The sequence below is a fragment of the Manis pentadactyla genome, chromosome 4, assembly GCF_030020395.1.
Source record: "Manis pentadactyla isolate mManPen7 chromosome 4, mManPen7.hap1, whole genome shotgun sequence".
In the NCBI taxonomy this organism is placed as follows: Eukaryota; Metazoa; Chordata; class Mammalia; order Pholidota; family Manidae; genus Manis; species Manis pentadactyla.
The window spans coordinates 7,546,666-7,566,577 of record NC_080022.1 but is presented as its reverse complement, the minus strand read 5'-3'; the positions used below and the strand labels follow the sequence as shown (position 1 = coordinate 7,566,577).

The 19,912-nt window shown below is 43.2% G+C and overlaps 2 protein-coding genes across 2 annotated transcripts; both read right to left on the bottom strand.

The window, feature by feature from the left end:
* Positions 1–62: 62 nt before the first annotated feature.
* CORT (cortistatin) lies at positions 63–10,343 on the bottom strand. Its single transcript, XM_036925228.2, has 2 exons — positions 6,827–10,343; positions 63–5,851 (listed from the first exon to the last, which is right to left on the bottom strand). The coding sequence occupies exons 1-2, from the start codon at positions 6,893–6,895 to the stop codon at positions 5,687–5,689; spliced, it is 234 nt and encodes a 77-aa protein (XP_036781123.2). The 5' UTR covers positions 6,896–10,343; the 3' UTR covers positions 63–5,686.
* A 124-nt stretch (positions 10,344–10,467) lies between these two features.
* CENPS (centromere protein S) lies at positions 10,468–19,912 on the bottom strand. The gene is made up of 5 exons (XM_036925227.2): positions 19,755–19,912; positions 17,081–17,204; positions 16,390–16,423; positions 12,805–12,871; positions 10,468–11,101 (listed from the first exon to the last, which is right to left on the bottom strand). Exons 1-5 carry the CDS (start codon positions 19,800–19,802, stop codon positions 10,961–10,963), a joined length of 414 nt encoding a protein of 137 aa, XP_036781122.1. The 5' UTR covers positions 19,803–19,912; the 3' UTR covers positions 10,468–10,960.

The following is a 19,912-nucleotide window of genomic DNA, read 5'->3' as shown; positions in this document are numbered from 1 at the left end:
TTTTGTAACCTACAACACAGTCTCCTTGCAGGGCAAGGGTGATAGTTATCAATGACTTACTGGGTTTTTTTTCTTAAGCATGCTTAGAGGAAAAGAGAATACTATTAAGAGATACATTGGCTACTTACTAAGAAATATAATAATAAAAAGTCCTGGGGCAAGAGCAGAGTGCAGAAAACAAACAGAACAAGAATTGTTTCCTTCTGTGATCTTCTAGAAGGGCTTAGATCTACCCAGCAAGCACCCTTTTACTAATGCCTTACACCTTTAGTTCCCGCTGGCCACCACATTTCTTTCTTAATAGCACATTTTTGTCATGTCACCTTAATTATCTTTAAATGAAATTAAGAGCTGTTTACTTACCTACACACATACTGTGAAAAGCATTGATATATACCCCAAGTGTATTTCAGAAGAAACAAAAAGAAATTTCCAATAAAATGGGATGTATCTCAATGCGTCACTGTCAATATGGTTTTAGCAAAGGTGCAATGAAGCTGTCAGAGGTACTTACACATTGGATGACAGTGAATATGGCAGAGGCAGGCTGGCAGGGGTGTGTGGTGACTGTCTCTCAAATACCACAAGCAGCATTGCCTTTTGTAATGGGATTTCCAAAATGGTGAAGTTTGAGACAAAATAACATACAAGTTCCCCCATCATCCAAAAGCAGTGTTCCTATGAAACCTTTCCTAAGCAAAAGTGGCATAAAGAAAAGAAGCACTTACCGTTAATTTATGTGGAAAAATTTTTCAGCAGTCCCACACCCAAAAAATAACCTCTCAGGTTTTTTGATAGAACACATCGTACTAACAAATGCATCAAATAAGTCAAGAAAAAGCACAGATGCTCAGACACTATTCAAAGCTCTGGTGGCTAAATGTGGAAATGCTGAGGGTGGTTCCCGGGGAAGAGCTTAGCAGGGCCCCTCTCGCTGCCTGGGGTGCACTGCCTCTATAGCGGCTCGCTGCACAACCAGTGCTGGGTGCTATATTCGCTTTACATCTTTTTTTTTTTTTTTTTGGTATCGTTAATGTATAATTACTTGAACATTATGGTTACTAGACTCCCCCTATTATCGAGTCCCCACCACATAGCCCATTACAGTCACTGTCCATCAGCGTAGTAAGATGCTATAGAATCATTACTTGTCTTTTCTGTCACTTTCCACCTTTTTTTGTAAAAGCAAACTCTTCTTTGGACCGCTTTGTTAGCAAAACAGGTACTAACATAGGTCTTTGTAAAAGTGAAGTGGCATAACCAGAATTTTGGAAACACAGGGGATGCCTCTATCCATCCTTGATTTGCAGAATAGCTGCAGTCTTGAAAACTCCAGAGCACATAAAAACTGGGGGAAGTACTCCGTGTTTATATATAAAACAATTATGTTTCAGCAAAGATTATCTGGAACAGGTCCTCACCCATGTGATGGTCCACCACGACACCAAGAAGTCTTGAGGATGGAGTTGCCCTGTGCACTGCAGGAAAACTAGCCCCCCACCTGCTCGGCGCGAGAAGCAACCTCCAGGCACTGAGACAATTGAAAGCAGCCCCAGACATTTTGGAAATGCCCGTAGAGTGGCCCTAATGCCTGTTGAGGGTTTTTCTACCAGTTTGCAGTCTGCTGTGTGCTAGCACTTACCTCCTTGGAGCCTCACAAAAATAAGTGAGCTAGCCGGGTGTGGCTTGTCACCTCTCATACATGAGCAAAGGGCTCGGCGAATTCCAGTGACTTGCCACCTGTCACAAGGCTAATGGGAGCACCAGGATCCAAGTCAGGCCCTAATTCCAGTGCTCTTTCCACTTAGGTGTATTTTCTCTTGGGTAGATCCATGCACTCTTCTATTCTACATCCGATCACTGGCTTTGTTACACCAATGTAGTAAGTTGGAATCAACTCCAACAAGCAAAGGCCTAACATGTCAACAACATAATTGCCAGAGACCTCTGACTTTCGTCATTGTGGGGGTGATGTAAGTAAATCAGCCTTGTGAGCACTGTACAGTTAGCACAGTAGTAAAAGCCTACATTCCAGAAATTTGAATTATGTCTGTACTCACCAATTACACTGACATCTCCATTTTTATCCTACTGAATTAAACACATTTTCTGAAGTTATTTATCAAGTACACAGTAGAGCTTTTGTTGATCAGCCTGGGTGTTGACATTGATGTATGTACTTGATAGATCTCAGCTGCATAGGATAATAGAAAAAGTACTTTGGCTTTTGGAATGAGGCAAACCCACATTGAGTAACCTTTTGGGACCTTCATTTCCAAAATAGAAGGTTATCCTAAGGCCCCACAATTAAGGGTTCAATGAAGTAAAATGTATAAGGAAGAGCACTGGTACCCAGCACAAATTAGACTACAGAGAGTGGTTCCTGTTCATCTGCCCCAGGTGCAGAGAGATGGGGCAGGAGCAAAGTACAGGGATGTGTCCTCAGGAGGATCCTGTCTATGGGTCTATAGGACAAAGACCTTAGTCTGCAAACTCTGGCCCAAATGTGTAGTGAGAGTGGTTGCAAACACATTATAATGCCCCTGGTACCACTTAGCTTCCCTACACTATGGTGCCTCCCGGCCTTCTAGAATAGAAACAGCAGCACAGCAATATGTCTAAAAATAGGAGCGGGAGCAAGCAGGGCACGCCTGTTCTTATGGAGGAGAAAAGAATGTCAAAGAGAGCAGCTGGGACTAACAAACTCTTCATTAGCCATATTCCATTCTTTCAACTCAAGTCAAGTGTCGGTCCCCATTAGGCAATTGGCTTTGACAGGAGCTGTGCTAATTACCACTTACCAACCTTTAATTTCTGGGTAGAAGGAAAGGGAAAAAAAACTAACGGATTTTTCATTTTCTAGAGATAAAGGAACAAAATAATAGTAATCTGCAAAAAACACCCCTGCAGAATCTGCATTAATTACAAGAATTATTAATGTGCCTTTATTAACCAGATTGTCTAGCTGTTTAATTTTCTAATTACTCAATTTTTTTTTTTTGCCTTCAGGGTTTTTCCCCGTTTTATTGGTAGAGTTTTGCCTTAAATTATTTTGACTGTCTTATATTACTTGAGGTTTTTAAGAACCTTGGAAAAGATCTTATCTGAACACACCACCAGTGCCGGAGCCCTCTACATGGCTCTGACGGTGGGGTCCTCCATCCTGTTTGAAAGCCTCCAACGAGGGAACAGACTTGCTCCTCAGGAGGTACACTGCTTCTGCAGATTGCAGAACCTTAGAGTTCAGTTTGCTCAAATCAAATCAGAGAACACCTGCACAAATACAAGGACGGGAACCAACAGGCTAATGCATTGATACCATGTTATAAGAGCTATCACCAAAAAAAAATGTTCTCCAGTGTGTATAATTTTTTTCTCCAGCTTACAGTTCTTTTAATAAGACAAACACATGTACTTTTTGGTCACTTAACTACAAATGGGAAAGATAAATTAGTGTTAACTTTACTGGGGTTATGAGAAGCCAGAAATAGTGGGTAGCCCCACTGTCCTTTGCATCTTTCTTTCTCTAGTCTAAAAACAGAATTTCCTTCTCTTTAGCACCTAAAAAGTGGATTTTTAAAAAACCCTCTTCTGGTTTGTTTAAAATGGTATCCACATCTCTACTGAAGCAGCTACTGTCAAGATGTGGGCTATCCCTTGGCGAGGTGCTGGTGATCAGGTTGTTGGAGGATCTCCTGAGCTTACTGGTCTGAGTTTCCAAAGGCGTACAAGGGACTGCTGTCAGCCTTAAAATCTGAAAACTATGGAGGGATTTCTGTCGAGTGCTTATTGTCACACTCAATTCTTCCTCAGCAGTTAGGGATCTATTCTGGTGCCAAATACTAGAAATAAATGCAAAAGAATGAATTAGAGTTGTCTAGGTCCTGATGACCCAAATCCACACGCTTGTGCATATGGAACTACAGAAAGGTACACTAAGTCTCCCAAACACCCGAAGGTAGGGAATTATCCTAATTTACCTACTTTACCCTAATTTACTCCTCATGAGCATATTCATCTAGTCTAATGTGCAGTCGATGCCAGTTAGCATTTTATTAAGTCCCCTGAACTAAGGTAGGCTTAGACTGGACAGATGTCCTGGCAGTATCATTAGTACAACCTCATTATCCTTCAGAGAGGATCTAGTTAAAAGTTAAACTCCCCAAATGTAAGGACTATATGTATGGCCCCAATTGGAACTGAAAAACAATGAACATGCTTTTCTTTTCTTCTAGAAAAATCTTAAAAGGCAAAGTTCTGAAGGTTAGCTGGCCTTTCTGGCAGGCATCTTCCTTTGTGCACTGACCCAGTTACTGGTTTCCTAAAGCTGCTGTGTTTGGAAATGTGGATGCTATTAAGGCTCTTCCATCACATTATACTTTACTCAGCTAGTCATTATGAATATGAGCTCAGCTCTGTGGAAAACAGAACAGAACGGTCAGCAGTCATACTCTGCGAGTCTGCTCCCCTGGTGTCCAGAGAAGAGAATACTATTAGTGTCCTCCAGCCAGCGTCTGCCAGTTTGCCCAGCATTAGGCTTGACCCTCAGAACCTCCTTAACTCCAGAAATGATCTAAAAACCTTCATACGGATAATTTTCCTTAGAGCCTATGATTCAAGAATCATAATATGTGCAATCAAACTAGGATTTCAGTGCTATGGGGAATTAATCAAAATTTGATTAAGGTTTGTAACTGAGTGGCTTATTTACTCCTAACTTCATTTGAGCAGACTGGCATCCTGATCTTCATGGGGCTTTGCAGAGAAACAGGAATCCCCATCATTTAACCATCATTCACTATCTTAGATTACTGAGGAATGTGGAAATATAACAATTACACACATAGTATACATCAGCATCTATGTATCTGTCACGGAACACAGTCTGGATCCTGAGGCTCTGGAGGCCCTTGTAGTAGAAGGTGAAGCCAGCAGACTCCAGGCAGGCAGCAGCATCCCTTACTGTATTTGGTCTGAAGTAAGACTTTATTTTATAAATAGACTTCATTCCTCATAAAGCAAACCTGAAGCTGATCCACAAGAACTGTAACAAACTACTACTATCTTACTGATTAATATTAGTATGGGCTTTTCATAGTAGCAGTTTCAAAGGCAACTCTCATAAGTATGTCAGCATGACATTGTTAATAACCTGACATTTGTTTTTAAGTTAATTGTGGCTAAAACATAAGGAATAATCATTTTGCTCTTGAGGCAATGTCAAAAATTTGCTTTTCATTTGAGGGAAATATTTTTTAAAGTAGACAAAGTTATATAAAAATAAAGTGAAATAAGATGTTATTCTGAACTCTTAAATATGTAACCTTTAGCTATTTTAAATCCAAGAAAGGAAAACAAGGACAGAGCCACTTCTAAGCACATAGTGAAGGCAGAAGGAAAGGCCGATGGCTACACTGAGTTTGATAAAGTAAAAAAGACAAAAATCCTTACCAAAAATGTTCGCTTTGGGTTCCAAATTACTAAAGACACTCAGTATTGGACACTTTTGGAGTTTAAATACTTCTCCAATTACATGGGAAAGAGAAGACAAGTGCATAATGAAGAAAACTCACAGCTGCTCACTACATTTTATTCAGATGCATCATTCCACTGTGCATGAGTAATCGCTGGTGGAGTTCCATTTGCAGGAGGTCTTCCAGAAGAAACTCTTGCAGGGTGTTTCATCTCATTGCATAGACTTTTGAAGGGACAGCCCTTCCTGCTGTTTGGACACCTTCCTGGCTTCTCCTCCTGTGAAGGGAGCCGCACTGGCCTGAGAGATCTGTTTGTACTGCCAAGCAGGGAAACTCAAGAGGCTGTTTTTCTTTATTTCTGTCACTTCCTGCATATGCTTTTAAAAAGAAGCAGAAGACAAAGGGAAAAAAAAAATCAACAATCTGGCTCAGCCAGTATTAAAAGATACATAATTCCTCCCTTACTTCAAAAAAACACAGAAGATGCTCCAAAACAGTAAATCACATTTTCATTCAAAGGATGAGAAAGCTAAAAGAACACCTTCATGACATCACTCTAATTAGAGAAGGAAAAGTTGAGAATTTTCAGTCAAGGGAATAAAGTGCTTGATCTGCCTGACCGTAATCTTTTCTAAGGTCCTCAATTAGGAAGTCAGAAAATGTATCATTTTCCCTGACAGGTGACTGGTCTTACTCCTGAATGTCCACAGATTGTTCCTTGAGACAGATCAGATAAAGACATTATATCCAGTCTTTCAAGCTCTATAGCAAGCCTCTAGGAGTAATGTGATGATAAATGACTTGTCTGAAACTCATTTGGTAATTTCAGAGAAAAATCCATGTTTAATGGTCAACTTTATGTACTCTTTCTTGGCACTTTTTCAAAATGGAAAAGAGAAAAATAAATCACCTCAAGAAGTTACAAATGCTCACAATGGAAAATGTATGATGTCACTGAAATCTGAGCCAGTGAGAACATGCACTGTATATGTTAAGATTCTAGAAGTAGGTGTGACTCACACAGGCAGTGGCGGCTCCAGGACTGCACTGCAGCAGACCTGCGTCATCACTTAATGTTTCAAGACTAGCAGATGGAGATCACTAGCATTAAGAAATTCCCCGTAAGTTTCAGAGCTAACAAACTCTAAGATGGGACAACTGAAGGTAAATGAGATTCAGTGCTCTGAATGGGACATCAGCTACCAGAGGGCAGCTGAGGGGCAACTACAGAGTTCAGCCCTGTGGTCTGTCCTGTACACACAGCCGGCCATGGAAATGCTGGGGGATCCACAGATGGCCAAAGATGGAAACAGCCAGAACATGGGCTAGCGTGCTGCCCAGAGACTACTCACCCTGCTGTTGTGGCTCGTGAGGCCCCCCTCCAGGCGAAGGGCAGCAGTGGCTGTGACCCCAAAGAGCATCAGCAGGACAGGCCGAAGGGCAGGAGCATTCTGCAGGCCGACCAGCGCTTCTCTCAGCTCTGCAGCTGCTCATCTTTCTTGGCAGCTCTGAAGTCAGCGTTTGGTGACTTGGGTCTCCTTGAAGACTGCGTATGTTAAGCTCAGCATGCAGCTGTTTTTGTATACACACCTGTCTGAAAGCTGTACCCCCTCTTCCCTCACAAACACTGACACAGACACCTAGGCAATCAGTGCCCACAAAAGCATTTCAGGATTAGATTTAATTCCTTCCTTAAAGCCTCCAATGTTTCCTGTTTTAGATTTGCTCTTACTTTGGAATACATGGGCACTTGCTTCAGAAGAAATTCTACTTCCTCATAACTATGCCTATAGCAAGCAGGAAGCCTTGCAAAACAACATCAAGTGATTTAACATAAAATTAGCCTTGGGTAGTTTAAAATGTGAAATTTTGCCTAAGAGAAAGTATGACTGAATCTGCCACAGGCAGAAGAGACAAGGAGGCAACAAGGGCTCAGGGAGATGCTCAGAACCATATCGCAGGCAAGGACCCAAGAGGTTGTCCCCAGCACTACCTCCCAGCCCAGCAGGCCAGAGACAGTGACCTCCTGCCCAGGCCATCTCAGACTGTGATGTGTACCCAAATCACCTTATGAAAATAAGTAAGATGCTGATCCTGATGTGGTAGGTGCAGGGAGGAGCTGAGATCCCGCAATTGTGAAGCGTGCCCAGGTGACACGGTAGCCAGGCTCACACCCAGTGTTTATTAAGGTATAACTGATACACAATCTTACAAAGGTTTCACATGAGCAACACTGTGGCTACTACATTCACCAGTATTATCACGTTCCACCCCACAACCCCCCATCAGCATAGTAAGATGCTAGTCACTACTTGTCTTTTCTCTGTGCTATACTGCCTTCCGGTGCCCCCACCACATTATGTGCTAATCACAATACCCTTTAATCCCCTTCTCCCTCCCTCCCCACGCCCTTTCCCTTTGGTAACCGCTAGTCCCTTCTTGGAATCTATGAGTCTGCTGCTATTTTGTTCCTTGTTTTGCTTGGTTGTTATACTCCACAAATGAGGGAAATCATTTGATACTTGTCTTTCTCCGCCTGGGTTATTTCACTGAGCATAATACCCTCTAGCTCCATCCATGTTGTTGTAAATGAGAGGATTTGTTTTCTTCTCATGGCTGAATAATATTTCCTTGTGTATTTCTATCACATCTTCTTTATCCATTCACCTACTGATGGACACTTAGATTGCTACAATATCTTGGCTATTGTAAATAGTGCTGCGATAAACATAGGGCTCCGTATGTCTTTTTGAATCTGTGATCTTGTTTTCTTTGGGTAAATTCCTAGGAGTGGAATTCCTGGGTCAAATGGTATTTCTATTTTTAGTTTTTTAAGGAACTTCCATATTGCTTTCCACAATGGCTGAACTAATTTGCATTCCCACCAGCAGTGTAGGAGGGTTCCCCTTTCTCCACATCCTTGCCAGCATTTGTTGTTCCTTGTCTTTTAGATGTTGGCCATCTTAACTGGTGTGAAGTGATATCTCATCCAGTGTTCTTCAGACTGCTGCTGACCCCCCATCAGCGGTCATACATTAGCACCTTTTACTGGAATGAATAGAATCTAGAATGCATCACACAGAATAAGGACTGTGCCGGGACTGTGCCGGGTGTAAACCATTTCCCACTGAATAACCTGCACTTGACCAGCGCCCCAGGCTTATTCTCCTGGTGACAGTGCTGGGGCTGAGAAGTCAGAGCGTGAAGTCCTCGTGCTGCATGCTGACTTCTCACAGGTCCCAGTTTGAGAATCACACAAACGCACAGACCCTCTTCCCGCAACCAAGACAGTTAGTTAAAGCTGAATTACCGACAGCAAACCTACTGAAGACGACCAGTGTCCAAGGTAAGATTCCAGGGTGGGGGTAAAGCAGCCAGAGAAGTGACCACTTTCTGGACATGCACACTGGTGTTTTCAGCTTCCCGAAGTCCTGCTGGTTCACACCCTTCACAAGGGAGATCTCCATCTCAAATTCCATTTCTTTTCAGCACCAGCTTTTGCTTAGGATTCTAACTGTCAAACTGGCTTGGCCTGATGACCCACAGCTCATACACTGCAGGTTGCTTAGTCCTTCCTTTCTTTTCTGTACCAAAATAACTTTTCTGCCTAATTCCCACAAATGGTATTAATTTTTTTTAGATACTCTTGCAGATGAGAAAGTTATGGCAGCTCAGCCAGCTCCCTGTATCCTCAGCATATTTTGAAGATTTTATTTGATGGACTCATTAAGCATTTTGAACCCCTAGCATGTACACAGGTGCTCATGTACTACAAAGGAGTCACAGCAGCCACCCCAACACAGCTGTTACAGACTAGTTGACGGGTAGGATACATGCTCTTCAGGTGAAAGAAAAGTAGGTTTTCAGTGCAATAATAAGTGTGCCAATGAGGTTGGGTTATGTGCTGCAGGTTGAGGAAGGCTTCATGTTATCTTATTCCTGGCTGTTTTCAAGGAAGTGGTAACATATTAGTACAAGGTGAGGGGTCTAGACTAAAATCCTGGCTTTGCTATTTAAATTAACCTCTAGAGCTGTGGCCTCAGTTTCCTCATCTATAAAATGATAAGAACAGAACCTACCACCTACTAGAGTTGTGAGGGCCAAATAAGATCACATAAAGCACCTAACACAAGTGGAACACACAGTAGGTACTTGAGTTAGGAGCTGTTAATATATAAAAAGATAGATTCACTCCTTATTCCTGACTCCCCACAGTACAAAGCAGAGCTCCTCACTACAAACTGGAGGAGACCCCTGATGAGAGCCAGGTGGCTGCAGCAAGCACTCCAGTGACTCCCCCAGAACTTCAGACGCCAAGGACAAGCACTGCACACTGGCACTACAAGAGGCACCCAGTGAACCACATCCACCACCCCAAAGCCTGTCCTGGGGGAGCCGGTGACGGAAAGGTTTATGCAAGATGTGTGTTTCTGGAAAGATGCACAATGGAAACTTTGATTAAAAGGAACTCAGTACTGAGTTATTTTGAAAAATAAAGATTGCTTATTCTAAAAGGCAGAACTAGGACCTCAATAAAAGTTAGAAGATGGAAGACATTTTCTCTGTATACAGAAGAAACCTGCAACAATTAGTGTCCAATAACAGAAAGGGCTCCCTGTCCCAGAAGAGTTCAGCAGAGCCTCGGGAACCACGTCAGGAACACTATGGGAAGTGTTCCTAGTGGGTGGGGAGATTGGTAAATGACCTCTAAGGGTTCTTTATAGAGTCCACAGTTCAGTAAAGGGAAGCAGCTCACCTGAATAACCTTTCTTGGACATCTAGGTTTTAAGGTGTCAGCTGGGCATGAGCCCATGCAGACCTTTCCCAGTGCATTCCAGCTGCTGCCATGTGCAGAAGGGGACGCTGAAAACTTCCCTGGCTCCAGTTAATTTCAGTAACAAAAAATTAACACAAGAACTTTCATTTCAAGCTTCTTGAGGAATTAATGTAACCAGGAAGACAGCAAATATTATAAATGTAAGTTATACCCATCTGTGTTACCAGGACACATTTACTTCAAAGTCATCCTTTTCTTTACATGGTTAATCATCTGGCATATGGTTAACAGGTTAAAGGTCAGATAAGCCTCCAGGACTCGGAGCTTCCAGCAACCCCACGAAAAAGAACCCCTCTGGAACCCCTCTCTGCCATCTGTCACCAAAGATGGAATCATAAAGATAGTCAACATTACCTTGGACATTCCAGAGTAAGTTACACCCTAGCTGGAACATGTAGTGCGAAAGAGGCAGTTCATGAGAACACAGGAAATGGAGTCAGTTCTCTTTTAAATTAAAACTTTGTAAACTTTGCAGTCAATAACTTAGGACAACAGCACAAAATGCCTCCTCACCTTTTTTTTTAATCTCCACTTATTCCTTCAAATCCCCTTTTTTTAAATCTCCACTTATTCCCTCAAATCCCCTGTGTGGCGTACACATTTATGGCAGCTCCACCTGCTGACGGCTGCTTCTCCCCAGTGGGACAGTTTAATTCTCACTTTCCACTCCTCCAGCCTCTGCTGGCTCCACTGAATTTTTGTTTTCATTCTCTAACTTCTTCTTCTTCTTTGCTTTTCGTTCTACATTAAATTGAGCTATCTCTTCATTTTTCTCAGTGATGTATTTTAACTACAAAAAAAAAAAAATTTATTTGTATTTGGCTGTAAAGCTTAGGGAGGAAAATATCTATACCCTTTCCCAAGTACTCCTGCCCAAAGATTTTGGGTGGATATGCTAGGGTTACATTCCTTAAAATTAAACAGAGCTTCAAAACTTTTTCTGGAAGAAGGAATCAACTATAAAAATCAACTTACTGCCACTCATATATCCTACCAGACAGGTACGAGTTCCTGGAGTAATCAAAAGAGTGAAAGCTTGGAGCTTGCAGATGGCATGCCAGTCACAAATATACTCTACAAAGAATAAATACACTCAAAATCTTCCTAAACTTACCCAACTAAAATTACTGAGCAGATACTATGTACCAGATACTAGGGATACACAGTAATGAGACAAGGACTCTTGCATGCAGGGAGGATTTAGTCAAATGCATAAATTAGCTGCAACTCTTCCATAAAAAGCTCCTGTCAGATGAAAAAAAATAAAGAGTCCAAAATAAAAGTATTCTGAAATAAACAAATGTTCAATAAGCAGATCACTTCCCAATTAATATTCTAAGATGATTTGCACTGACCATTTCTTTGCAAAGGATAGAAACTGCTCACTGAAGCAGACCAAGTAACTGTTATGACACTGCAGAGAATTTATGAAGAGAAAGAAATGTTTTTTCCAGACATACAGCACCACCAGACACCTTAGCTATTTTACTCAGGAATCAGATCATCCTTAACCTTGACTTAAACTCTGGAGAAATGATATTAGATGAGCAGAGGCAGAAAAGAGAGCTCAGTGGAAATAGCACTAAATGCAGGGTTAGAAGGCAAAAGTTCAGAATCAACCAGAGATCTCTACCCTGAGCTTTATACTTAGAAGTTACTGAACCTCAGCTGACTCTCCTGTAAAATGGGAGTCGGTCATAACTTATAAGCCAGTCACAACTAGTAAGTTATGTTATGAAACACCCGCATAGGGTGGTTGTGGGGCTTAAATAACACCGGTAATAAAAGTCCCTTATAACTGTCAACTGCTATATAAATTCATTCATTCTGAGCACCTACATTGTGCCAGGCCCTATTGACACCAATGTATGGCAGATGGGGCAAAGAAGAGACAGAAATCCCTGCCCTAGTGGAGCTCACATTATAGAGAGGAACATAACGGACTTGAACTGCTAGCATTAGACTAAATCCAGAAATGTCATAGGTATTCTGGCTCTGCCATTAGCCACAGCTACTAGCCCAGAATGATCACAGCATCACCTATAAAATGAGGGCTTGGTCAAAATGACTTCTAGACTTTGAAAAACCCATTGGATATGGGCTCAATTTCCTGCACATCCCAGCTGTAAAGATATTCCTTCCTACCTGGCCCATCAGAATCATAGGCACCACAGTGAAACTCCCATACACTCTAGCCTGTAACCTGTCTCTGACATCATGCTGTAATGAAACATGGGGCCAAAGTTTTGAGATATTACAAAAAAGGCAAATTATGAAATCCAGAGAGTGCTGATTAGAAAATTTCAAATTGGCTTAGCAAGATCCATCATAATGAAAGAAAGACTATAAATTACAGGCAGGTCTGAATGGTTCAACCATCTCTCGTTTTTAATGCAAGGTGCCCTGGGGAATCGCTTCATGGCTGCAAGTGATTAATTGGGAATAATGTATTCTGATGGGAAAGGGGAGTGAGAAAAGAAATTCATCTCTCACCAGTGAATTACTCCTCCTGGCTAAGAGCTTCACATCTTCAGTGTTAATTGTGCTTCTTTTTGCATGTCTGTAGAAAGGGCAGAAACAATTCACCAAAATGTTTGGTATTATTTAAAGTTTTGATGAAACACAAAAGTTCATGGTCAGACTTCAAACTAGCAAGGATCTTTAAGTAACCCATCTTTTTAGATTAAGGTTATTAGGCAACAGAGGTACAAAAATGAGTGAAGTGACTAGCCAAGATACCAATTAAATAAAGAGACCGAGATAAAGGAGAAGCCCATCTGTCCACCTCCACCTGCGAGTCAAGGTGTCTGCAGAATGTGAGCAGAGAGAGGAGCCTGAGGCGGTGACTTGCTTGGCCACAATGGTCACAGTGAACAGTACAGGAAAAGCGAGAAACAGGCCTGTTTACATTTTAGTGAAAAGAGAAAACGGCAGTCTCACAACACAAAGATCACCTCTGCTTAAGCAGACATTTAACAGAAGAACAAAGAGAATTTCCATGAAGTGTGGCTTCACTTATACCAAAATCCTGAAGCTCTTCTGCAAGGGCTAAATTACAGGAAAAAGCTTATGCAGATGTCTCCTAATACCTCATTTCCTAACAAGGGGGTAATGCATTCCCCAAACAGAAGCCTAGATAAAACAAAGAACATCCTCTAAACTGAAGTCTGTTTCTTTCTCACAACTTGGACTCAAATTCTCATTCCAGTCCCCTTATCTTTGTTTTAAAAGGTGATTTGAAATATCAAGCTCTATTCAGTAATTTATTATTCTAATCACACCTTTTCTTGCTATTTCTAACTTCGAACAAAAATAAATAGGAATAAGTAGAGATCTTTGTATCCTTAATAACTTGTAAAGTGGCCAGCCCATAGTAAGTCCTCTCTGAATATCTGTTGAGTTAAAAGATTAAATCACACAGAAATTATACCCCATAATTTGGGCAATTTAATCCTTCTCATCCTGCCAAATGTGCAAATATCATGTGTCATCTCATTGTGACTGACAATTATCTGCCTGTCCTGACATAACATCCATTTCAGGAGATAACTTGTAATTAGCCACCTGCAAGGACCAGGACAGAGAACAAAAAAACATGCTGGACAGAAGGTGATATAATAGCCACAAAGTACGAAGCCAGTCCACCGATGTCCCGGATGGACATGGTGTGGCCCTCGTCTCAATCACAGCATCAGGCTGCTCTTTCAGTATTTACATCCTTCGTAAAGTGCCTTAAAAGGAACAAGTAAATGGAAGCAGCGTGCTCGACCTCTTACGTAGACAGCTTAGCCTGTCTGTTCAGGAGGGTTCAGAACAACAAAGTCAGTCCTCTGGATGATTCAACTGGTCATCTGCTGTCTCTGCACCATGTTTTAATGTTAATACTCACCTAGACGGAGGAGTAGGTACATCCTACATCGGCCACTGCACATCAGGGCCTCTCCTGAATTCACCTCTGACTCCAGAAAATTACACTTGGGAAAATAACCAAGCAATTTTTCATATAACCCTTTCAACAACACAGGTTTTAAAGTCTATTCCCAGATATCTGTAGATATCTATTTTCTTCAAAATGTTTCTTCCTTAACATATTAACAATATTAGATGACTATGACTAGGGATTTCAAAGCTAAACAAAGGAAATTCATAACTGAATTTGGGAGATGATTTCCCAAAGTTTATAGGTGAATTGATTATTTAGAATTTAAATGCATTTTCTCATAGAAATGATGTTACAAATACTGGTTAGGTTCCCAGCCAACCTACAAAGATTATTTAATATATAGCTGACCTGAAAGAGTACAAATTTCAGACTTACGGTAATCACAGTTCTGGGAGTAGAGACTGGGTGACAGGGAAAACTCAAACCCACAGGACGAAGTTGTCCTCGGGGAATATCAATTTCATTCAGCAACAGGCGTTAAAACAGGCTTTTTTTTTTTTTTTTTTTTACATGAGAACAAACCGGGATATGTAAACTTAAGACAAAGGATGAGTCTCCAAGAAAACCTGCACGTGCTTGTGCTCAGCGTTCTGGGAGGAAGTGTGAGAAACGCTGGAGCCTGCGCTGGGACGCCGAGGAGCGGGAGGCGTCTCTCACGGCTCGGAAAGCCTCGGTCTTGAGTCTTTACACAGACTACTCTGCTTAAAAGACGTCCGTTCTGTGGAAATTACAGTCTAAGTGACACACACCACATACACACCCGGCAAAACAAAATCAGCTTCTTCATGTTATTATAAAAACAGAGTACCTGTATTACAATATGAAAGGTTTCTAATTTCATTTTTATTTCTAATATTTTTACAGAAGCATTAAAAAATGTTCACTGTCTTTTCCCATAGCTAACAGAGAAATGGCAAGAAGTCACAGCTGGGAGCTTACTCCTGGCATCCAGAGGGTGGAGGCCAGAGAGGCCAACAAACATCCTACAGGGCACAGGGCAGTCCCCACCACCGCAAGGAATGATCTGGTCCGAAGTGTCAGTATTGCGGAGGTGAAAAAACCCTGCTCTATACACACAAACTTTATGCTCAAATCAAAATCATTTGTTTACTTATTTACATTTTTGTGTCTCCCTCTGTAATAAAAAGGGGTCGTATTTTCAAGAAAAAAAAAAGAAATGGCAAGTCAAGGTGATAAATGTATTTCACAGGAGACACGGGAAATGGAGGGGAGATAAGGGCCACACGTAAGGGGCTGCCACCTGAATAAACCATGCGAGCTAACAGCATCCCACAACGTCATCTTGTTCCTTTTGACCAAGTTGAAGATGCTAAGCGGTTTTTAGGGATTCATATATACAGGAATGGGAAAGATTTAGAGCCTGCCCTCTGAGAACCTACTGCTTTAATTCATTCAAAATATTCACCCGCGAAACAAAGAGCTAACAGGAGCACGGAGAAAAGTATGGGGTTTGGAGAGGCTGGCACCAAAGCAGAAGTGGCAGCAAATTAGAAAGCTTTAGCCCTGTCAGGCCTTAGTCATTCAAATTGCTTCGTAAAAGCAATTCGTTGCAATTGTTTTCAATTACCTGAAGAACTAATTGAAGAGATGAGCATAAATCACCTGTAGAAGCTAAAGCTTTACCAGCTGAATGCAATCACCTGCTTTTTAAGCAGTGGATGTCTCACTCGTAACCAAAGCAGGAATGGCAAGCCTGGTGCGGTGCTGCCATTATCCGCGCACACGCGAGCAGTTGCTGCCGGGAAGCAGCGCAGCCAGCTGGGGGTGCAGGGCCCAGACCCGAGCACCACACCATCCTGCAGAAATGTGCCCAAGAGCACACACACCGTGCACATTCTGGGTGCTTGGGGCCATTATTCATACCTTTTTAACTAGGAACTGAATGAGTTTGGCTCTTTAATAAAACATACTTGGAAAACATCAGAAAGTGCCAAATCAAGTCTGAATGGACGTGATTAAAGCAGATGTTCTATTCTTGCAGAATCATGATTAGAGACAAGCCTCCGCAAAATAAAAAAAGGAAAGCGAAAGATCTCCTGAAATACACCACCAGATGGAGAATATCAACAGCATGCAAACAAACATAGCATCAGATGACCAAGCTCTCTACCCACCTTGCAAACATTTCAAGATCCTTGGCAAAATTTTCTGAAAGAGAACAAGAGAAGTGCTTTAGATACCTGTATCTCAATCTTATTCCAGGATGAAAAGTGAAATTTCAATTCCTACAGTAAGAATAGTAACCAACACAACAAACCCTTCTGAAGGTGAGGAGGCACTTCAGGCAGCCCCAGCACTGGACAGGAGCTGTCAGCCATTTTATTCATTATGACCTCCTTGTCCTTCTGGCACACTCGACCCTTTATTACAAGCTTTCTGGTAATTACAGCTACACTTTTCCTTCCTAGAAACTATCCCTTAACTTTAAATTTTGCTACAAGTTAGGGCTTGTGAGGACATGACTTTCCTCTAAAGTACCAATGCCACAAGTTCAGCTGTCAAATAAACTATGGGTGATATAAAAATGTTATAAAGCCATGAAATAAAAAAGCTGAGTCTAATGTTCTGGACAATTTAAAACACAATAAAATAAAGGTGCTAATGCCCCAGTGTTAGCATAATAGGAAAAAAATGTTCTCTCCATAAAATATCTGAAACTTACAACCAAGAAATGTTTCACAAATAGTGCCCAATGGTAATGTTCTCTGTCTGTTGGTAAGACAAGCCATAGCCTGCACACATTTCGCCCAGGCAAAGTCAACCTTCGGGATTTCTAGACATATACAGGAAGACCAGGCTTCATACCGCACTGTCGAAAAGTCACTGCCGAAATCGCAGCAATGGTTTGTCTGCTGAACTCCATCTCTTTGTCTGATGCAACTTCCTCACAAAGACAACCAACAGTGTAGTGAACTGCTGCCTTTAGCCTCTAAAGCAAAAATCAAAATACATCATGGGTAAGGTTGCAAATAAGAGCCTTGCACATCTTAGGAAATTAAGACCAAGGAGAGGGTCTGTTCAACTTAATTCCTTCAAGCACTTTCCATAATGGCTGAGTGACTTTTCAAGTGTACTAATAAATTAATGAGGCCCTCTGGAGTGTGACTTGTAGAAACATTACTTCCTAGTTAATGGTTATGATTTAGGTCAAGTAAAGATAAGGAATTACAATGGCAGGTCGACGAGGAAAGAAGTCAGACTGACACTTGCAAAGTATCTGCGTGACTTTACTCAGTTATTCCACAAATATGTGCCAAGTTCCTATGGAGTAAAGGCATATGCTAGGGATTTGGGGAACGCGATGAAAAACCAGATGGAAATTTGGCCCCCCGACGGGTTTAATCAAGTAAATAAAGGCTCCCATCCCCCTGCTGCAAGTCCCTGCCAGCCCCAGGCCTGCATGTCACAGAGGACCCCCTCCCCAAGGACAACAGCAGAAAAGGCTGTGAGGGCACCACTTTTTTGATTTGTTGGTTTGCTAGCCCACAGCAGGACCCTCACTGCTCCTCAGGAACCCTTTCAGATACTAGAAAACAGATCTTTTCCCAGTGCAGAGGAGTAAAGAACCAAAATGAGCTAATAAGCCATGGTCTCAGTCTCATGTCAACAAACTCGCTGGGCCTCTGTGTGTGCTCCACATCTGTGCCGGAGACAGAGCTGAACGGGACATGGTGACAGCTGAACCCAAGACATCATAAACTCTCCCAGCAAGTGTTCACTGTTGAGACAAGATGAGGAGGAATTCCAAAAACACAAGAGTCTGGGAGCTCAGGGTAGAGGCAGGCAGGTAAGCAAGGCACCTACCTTCCTTAGTTTCAAATATCCTGCGACTATGTTAAGCTGAAGCCTTTGGTTGAGGAGACAAAGGGACCGTCACCTGGGGAGATAAAGACCTTCCAAGGTCATGTGCTGGGGTGCAGTTAGGGGTCGGGGAACAGAACAGGGATCCTTCTGAATGTTCCAGGAAGTGTTTTCCATCCTCCCTTCTTCAAGGCTGCAGACATCACTGGCTCTAAGAAGCCAAATTGCCAGACTCTAAAGCCCTCAAGGATAGGACCCTGCCGGTTTTGTTTGCTACTGTCAGTGCCAAGAACAGCCGTTTGAGTGAACGGTGGGATCCTCAAACTGCTCACTGCATAGAGAATGAGGTTCAAATTTCTCAGTCCATCTTTGCAGCCTCACTTATTTATTCAGTAAGCACTTATGGTCTATTGAGAGCCAGGTTCTGTACCTGGGACAAAGAATACATAAACGAGAAGGACAGCCCCACCTGCTCTCAGAGAGCTGATCTCCCCCCACATCTTCCCCATGCGTGGGCTCTTAAAACCATCCACGTCGTGAAAGGCAAAGAGCATGGAGAGCCGTTCCAGGGAAGACAGAAGTGACAGCATTACTAAATGCAATTTATGATCCTTTACTGGATCCTGGATGAGGGAAAAAGGAACACTAGAGGAACATCTTTGGGACAACTGGGGAAATTTGAACACAGCCTGACCATTAAATAATAGGATTTTATCAACATTAAACTTCCTGAATGTGCTCATCGAAATTATGTATAATGCCCTTGTCGCTAGGAGATGCATACGAAAGTATTAAAATGTAAAGTGTCAAAATATCTTCAATGAATTCTCAAATAATTCCCCCCAAATGGAGCAAAGCCTCAAATACAGCAAGACGTTAATATTTGGTGGTGAATCGACGTGAGGGGCATGGGGGTGTTGAGGGCATTATTCTTTTAACTTTTTCTGAGGGTTTGAACTTCTCAAAATCACGGGAGGAGGTGGGTAAACAGCTCTGGAATTTCCCACTTCGTGGTTGGTAGGTGCCAAGCCCTGAGCTCCCCCCGCGCCCCTCCGCCGGTCCCGCCCGAGGCGGCCTCCGGGTCGCGCTGCCTCTGCCCCGCGGGTACTTCTCCCGACTCTGCGGCATCGCACTTCCGGCGCCGATTAAGGGACCGACCCCATACCCGCAACTACCCTGAGGGCTGGTTATTATTACCCCACTTTCCTCTTGGAAAGATGGTTTGGAGCAGGGTCAACACAGCCCTCAGGTTGTGGGGCCGAGATTCGAACCCCCTGCGCAGGCGGGGCTCCGGCGCCGGAGGGCGCGGTCTCCCCGGGGTCTGAAGGCGGCCCACGCGCCGCAGCGGCCACTGAGGGCTCCGGCCCCGCGCGGCACTGCGGTAAGTGCTCTGCGGGGATCCCTTTAAATGCTCCATATCCCATCCGCACAGCTACCTTGAGAACGGAGGCCGAGGCTGTCACAGGGCCACCAGGCGCCTCCCCCCGGAATCTCCCTCGCAGGGCTCCGTCGCCGTGGAAACCGCCTCCCAGCACCCCCCGCGGCCGCCGAGCGGGCCCAGGGGGACGCGCACGGGGAAGAAGCCGGGCCGGAGCCGAGGCCTCGCGCCGGTCTCGTCTCTCTTCACAGTCGACACGCCCCCCTGCCCCAGCCCAGCCGGGACCCGGTTTTGCTGTACCTGTCGGTAAGAGAATTGCTGCTGCTCCTCGGCCTCCTCCTCCTCCATCAGAGCGAGTCGCCCCGAACGGGCGCGCGAAGGCAGAAAGAGGCGGGGTCCGGAATGGTCCAGTCGGATTTTCCCGCCGCGGCGCCAGGCGACGGGCCGCGCAGGGGGAC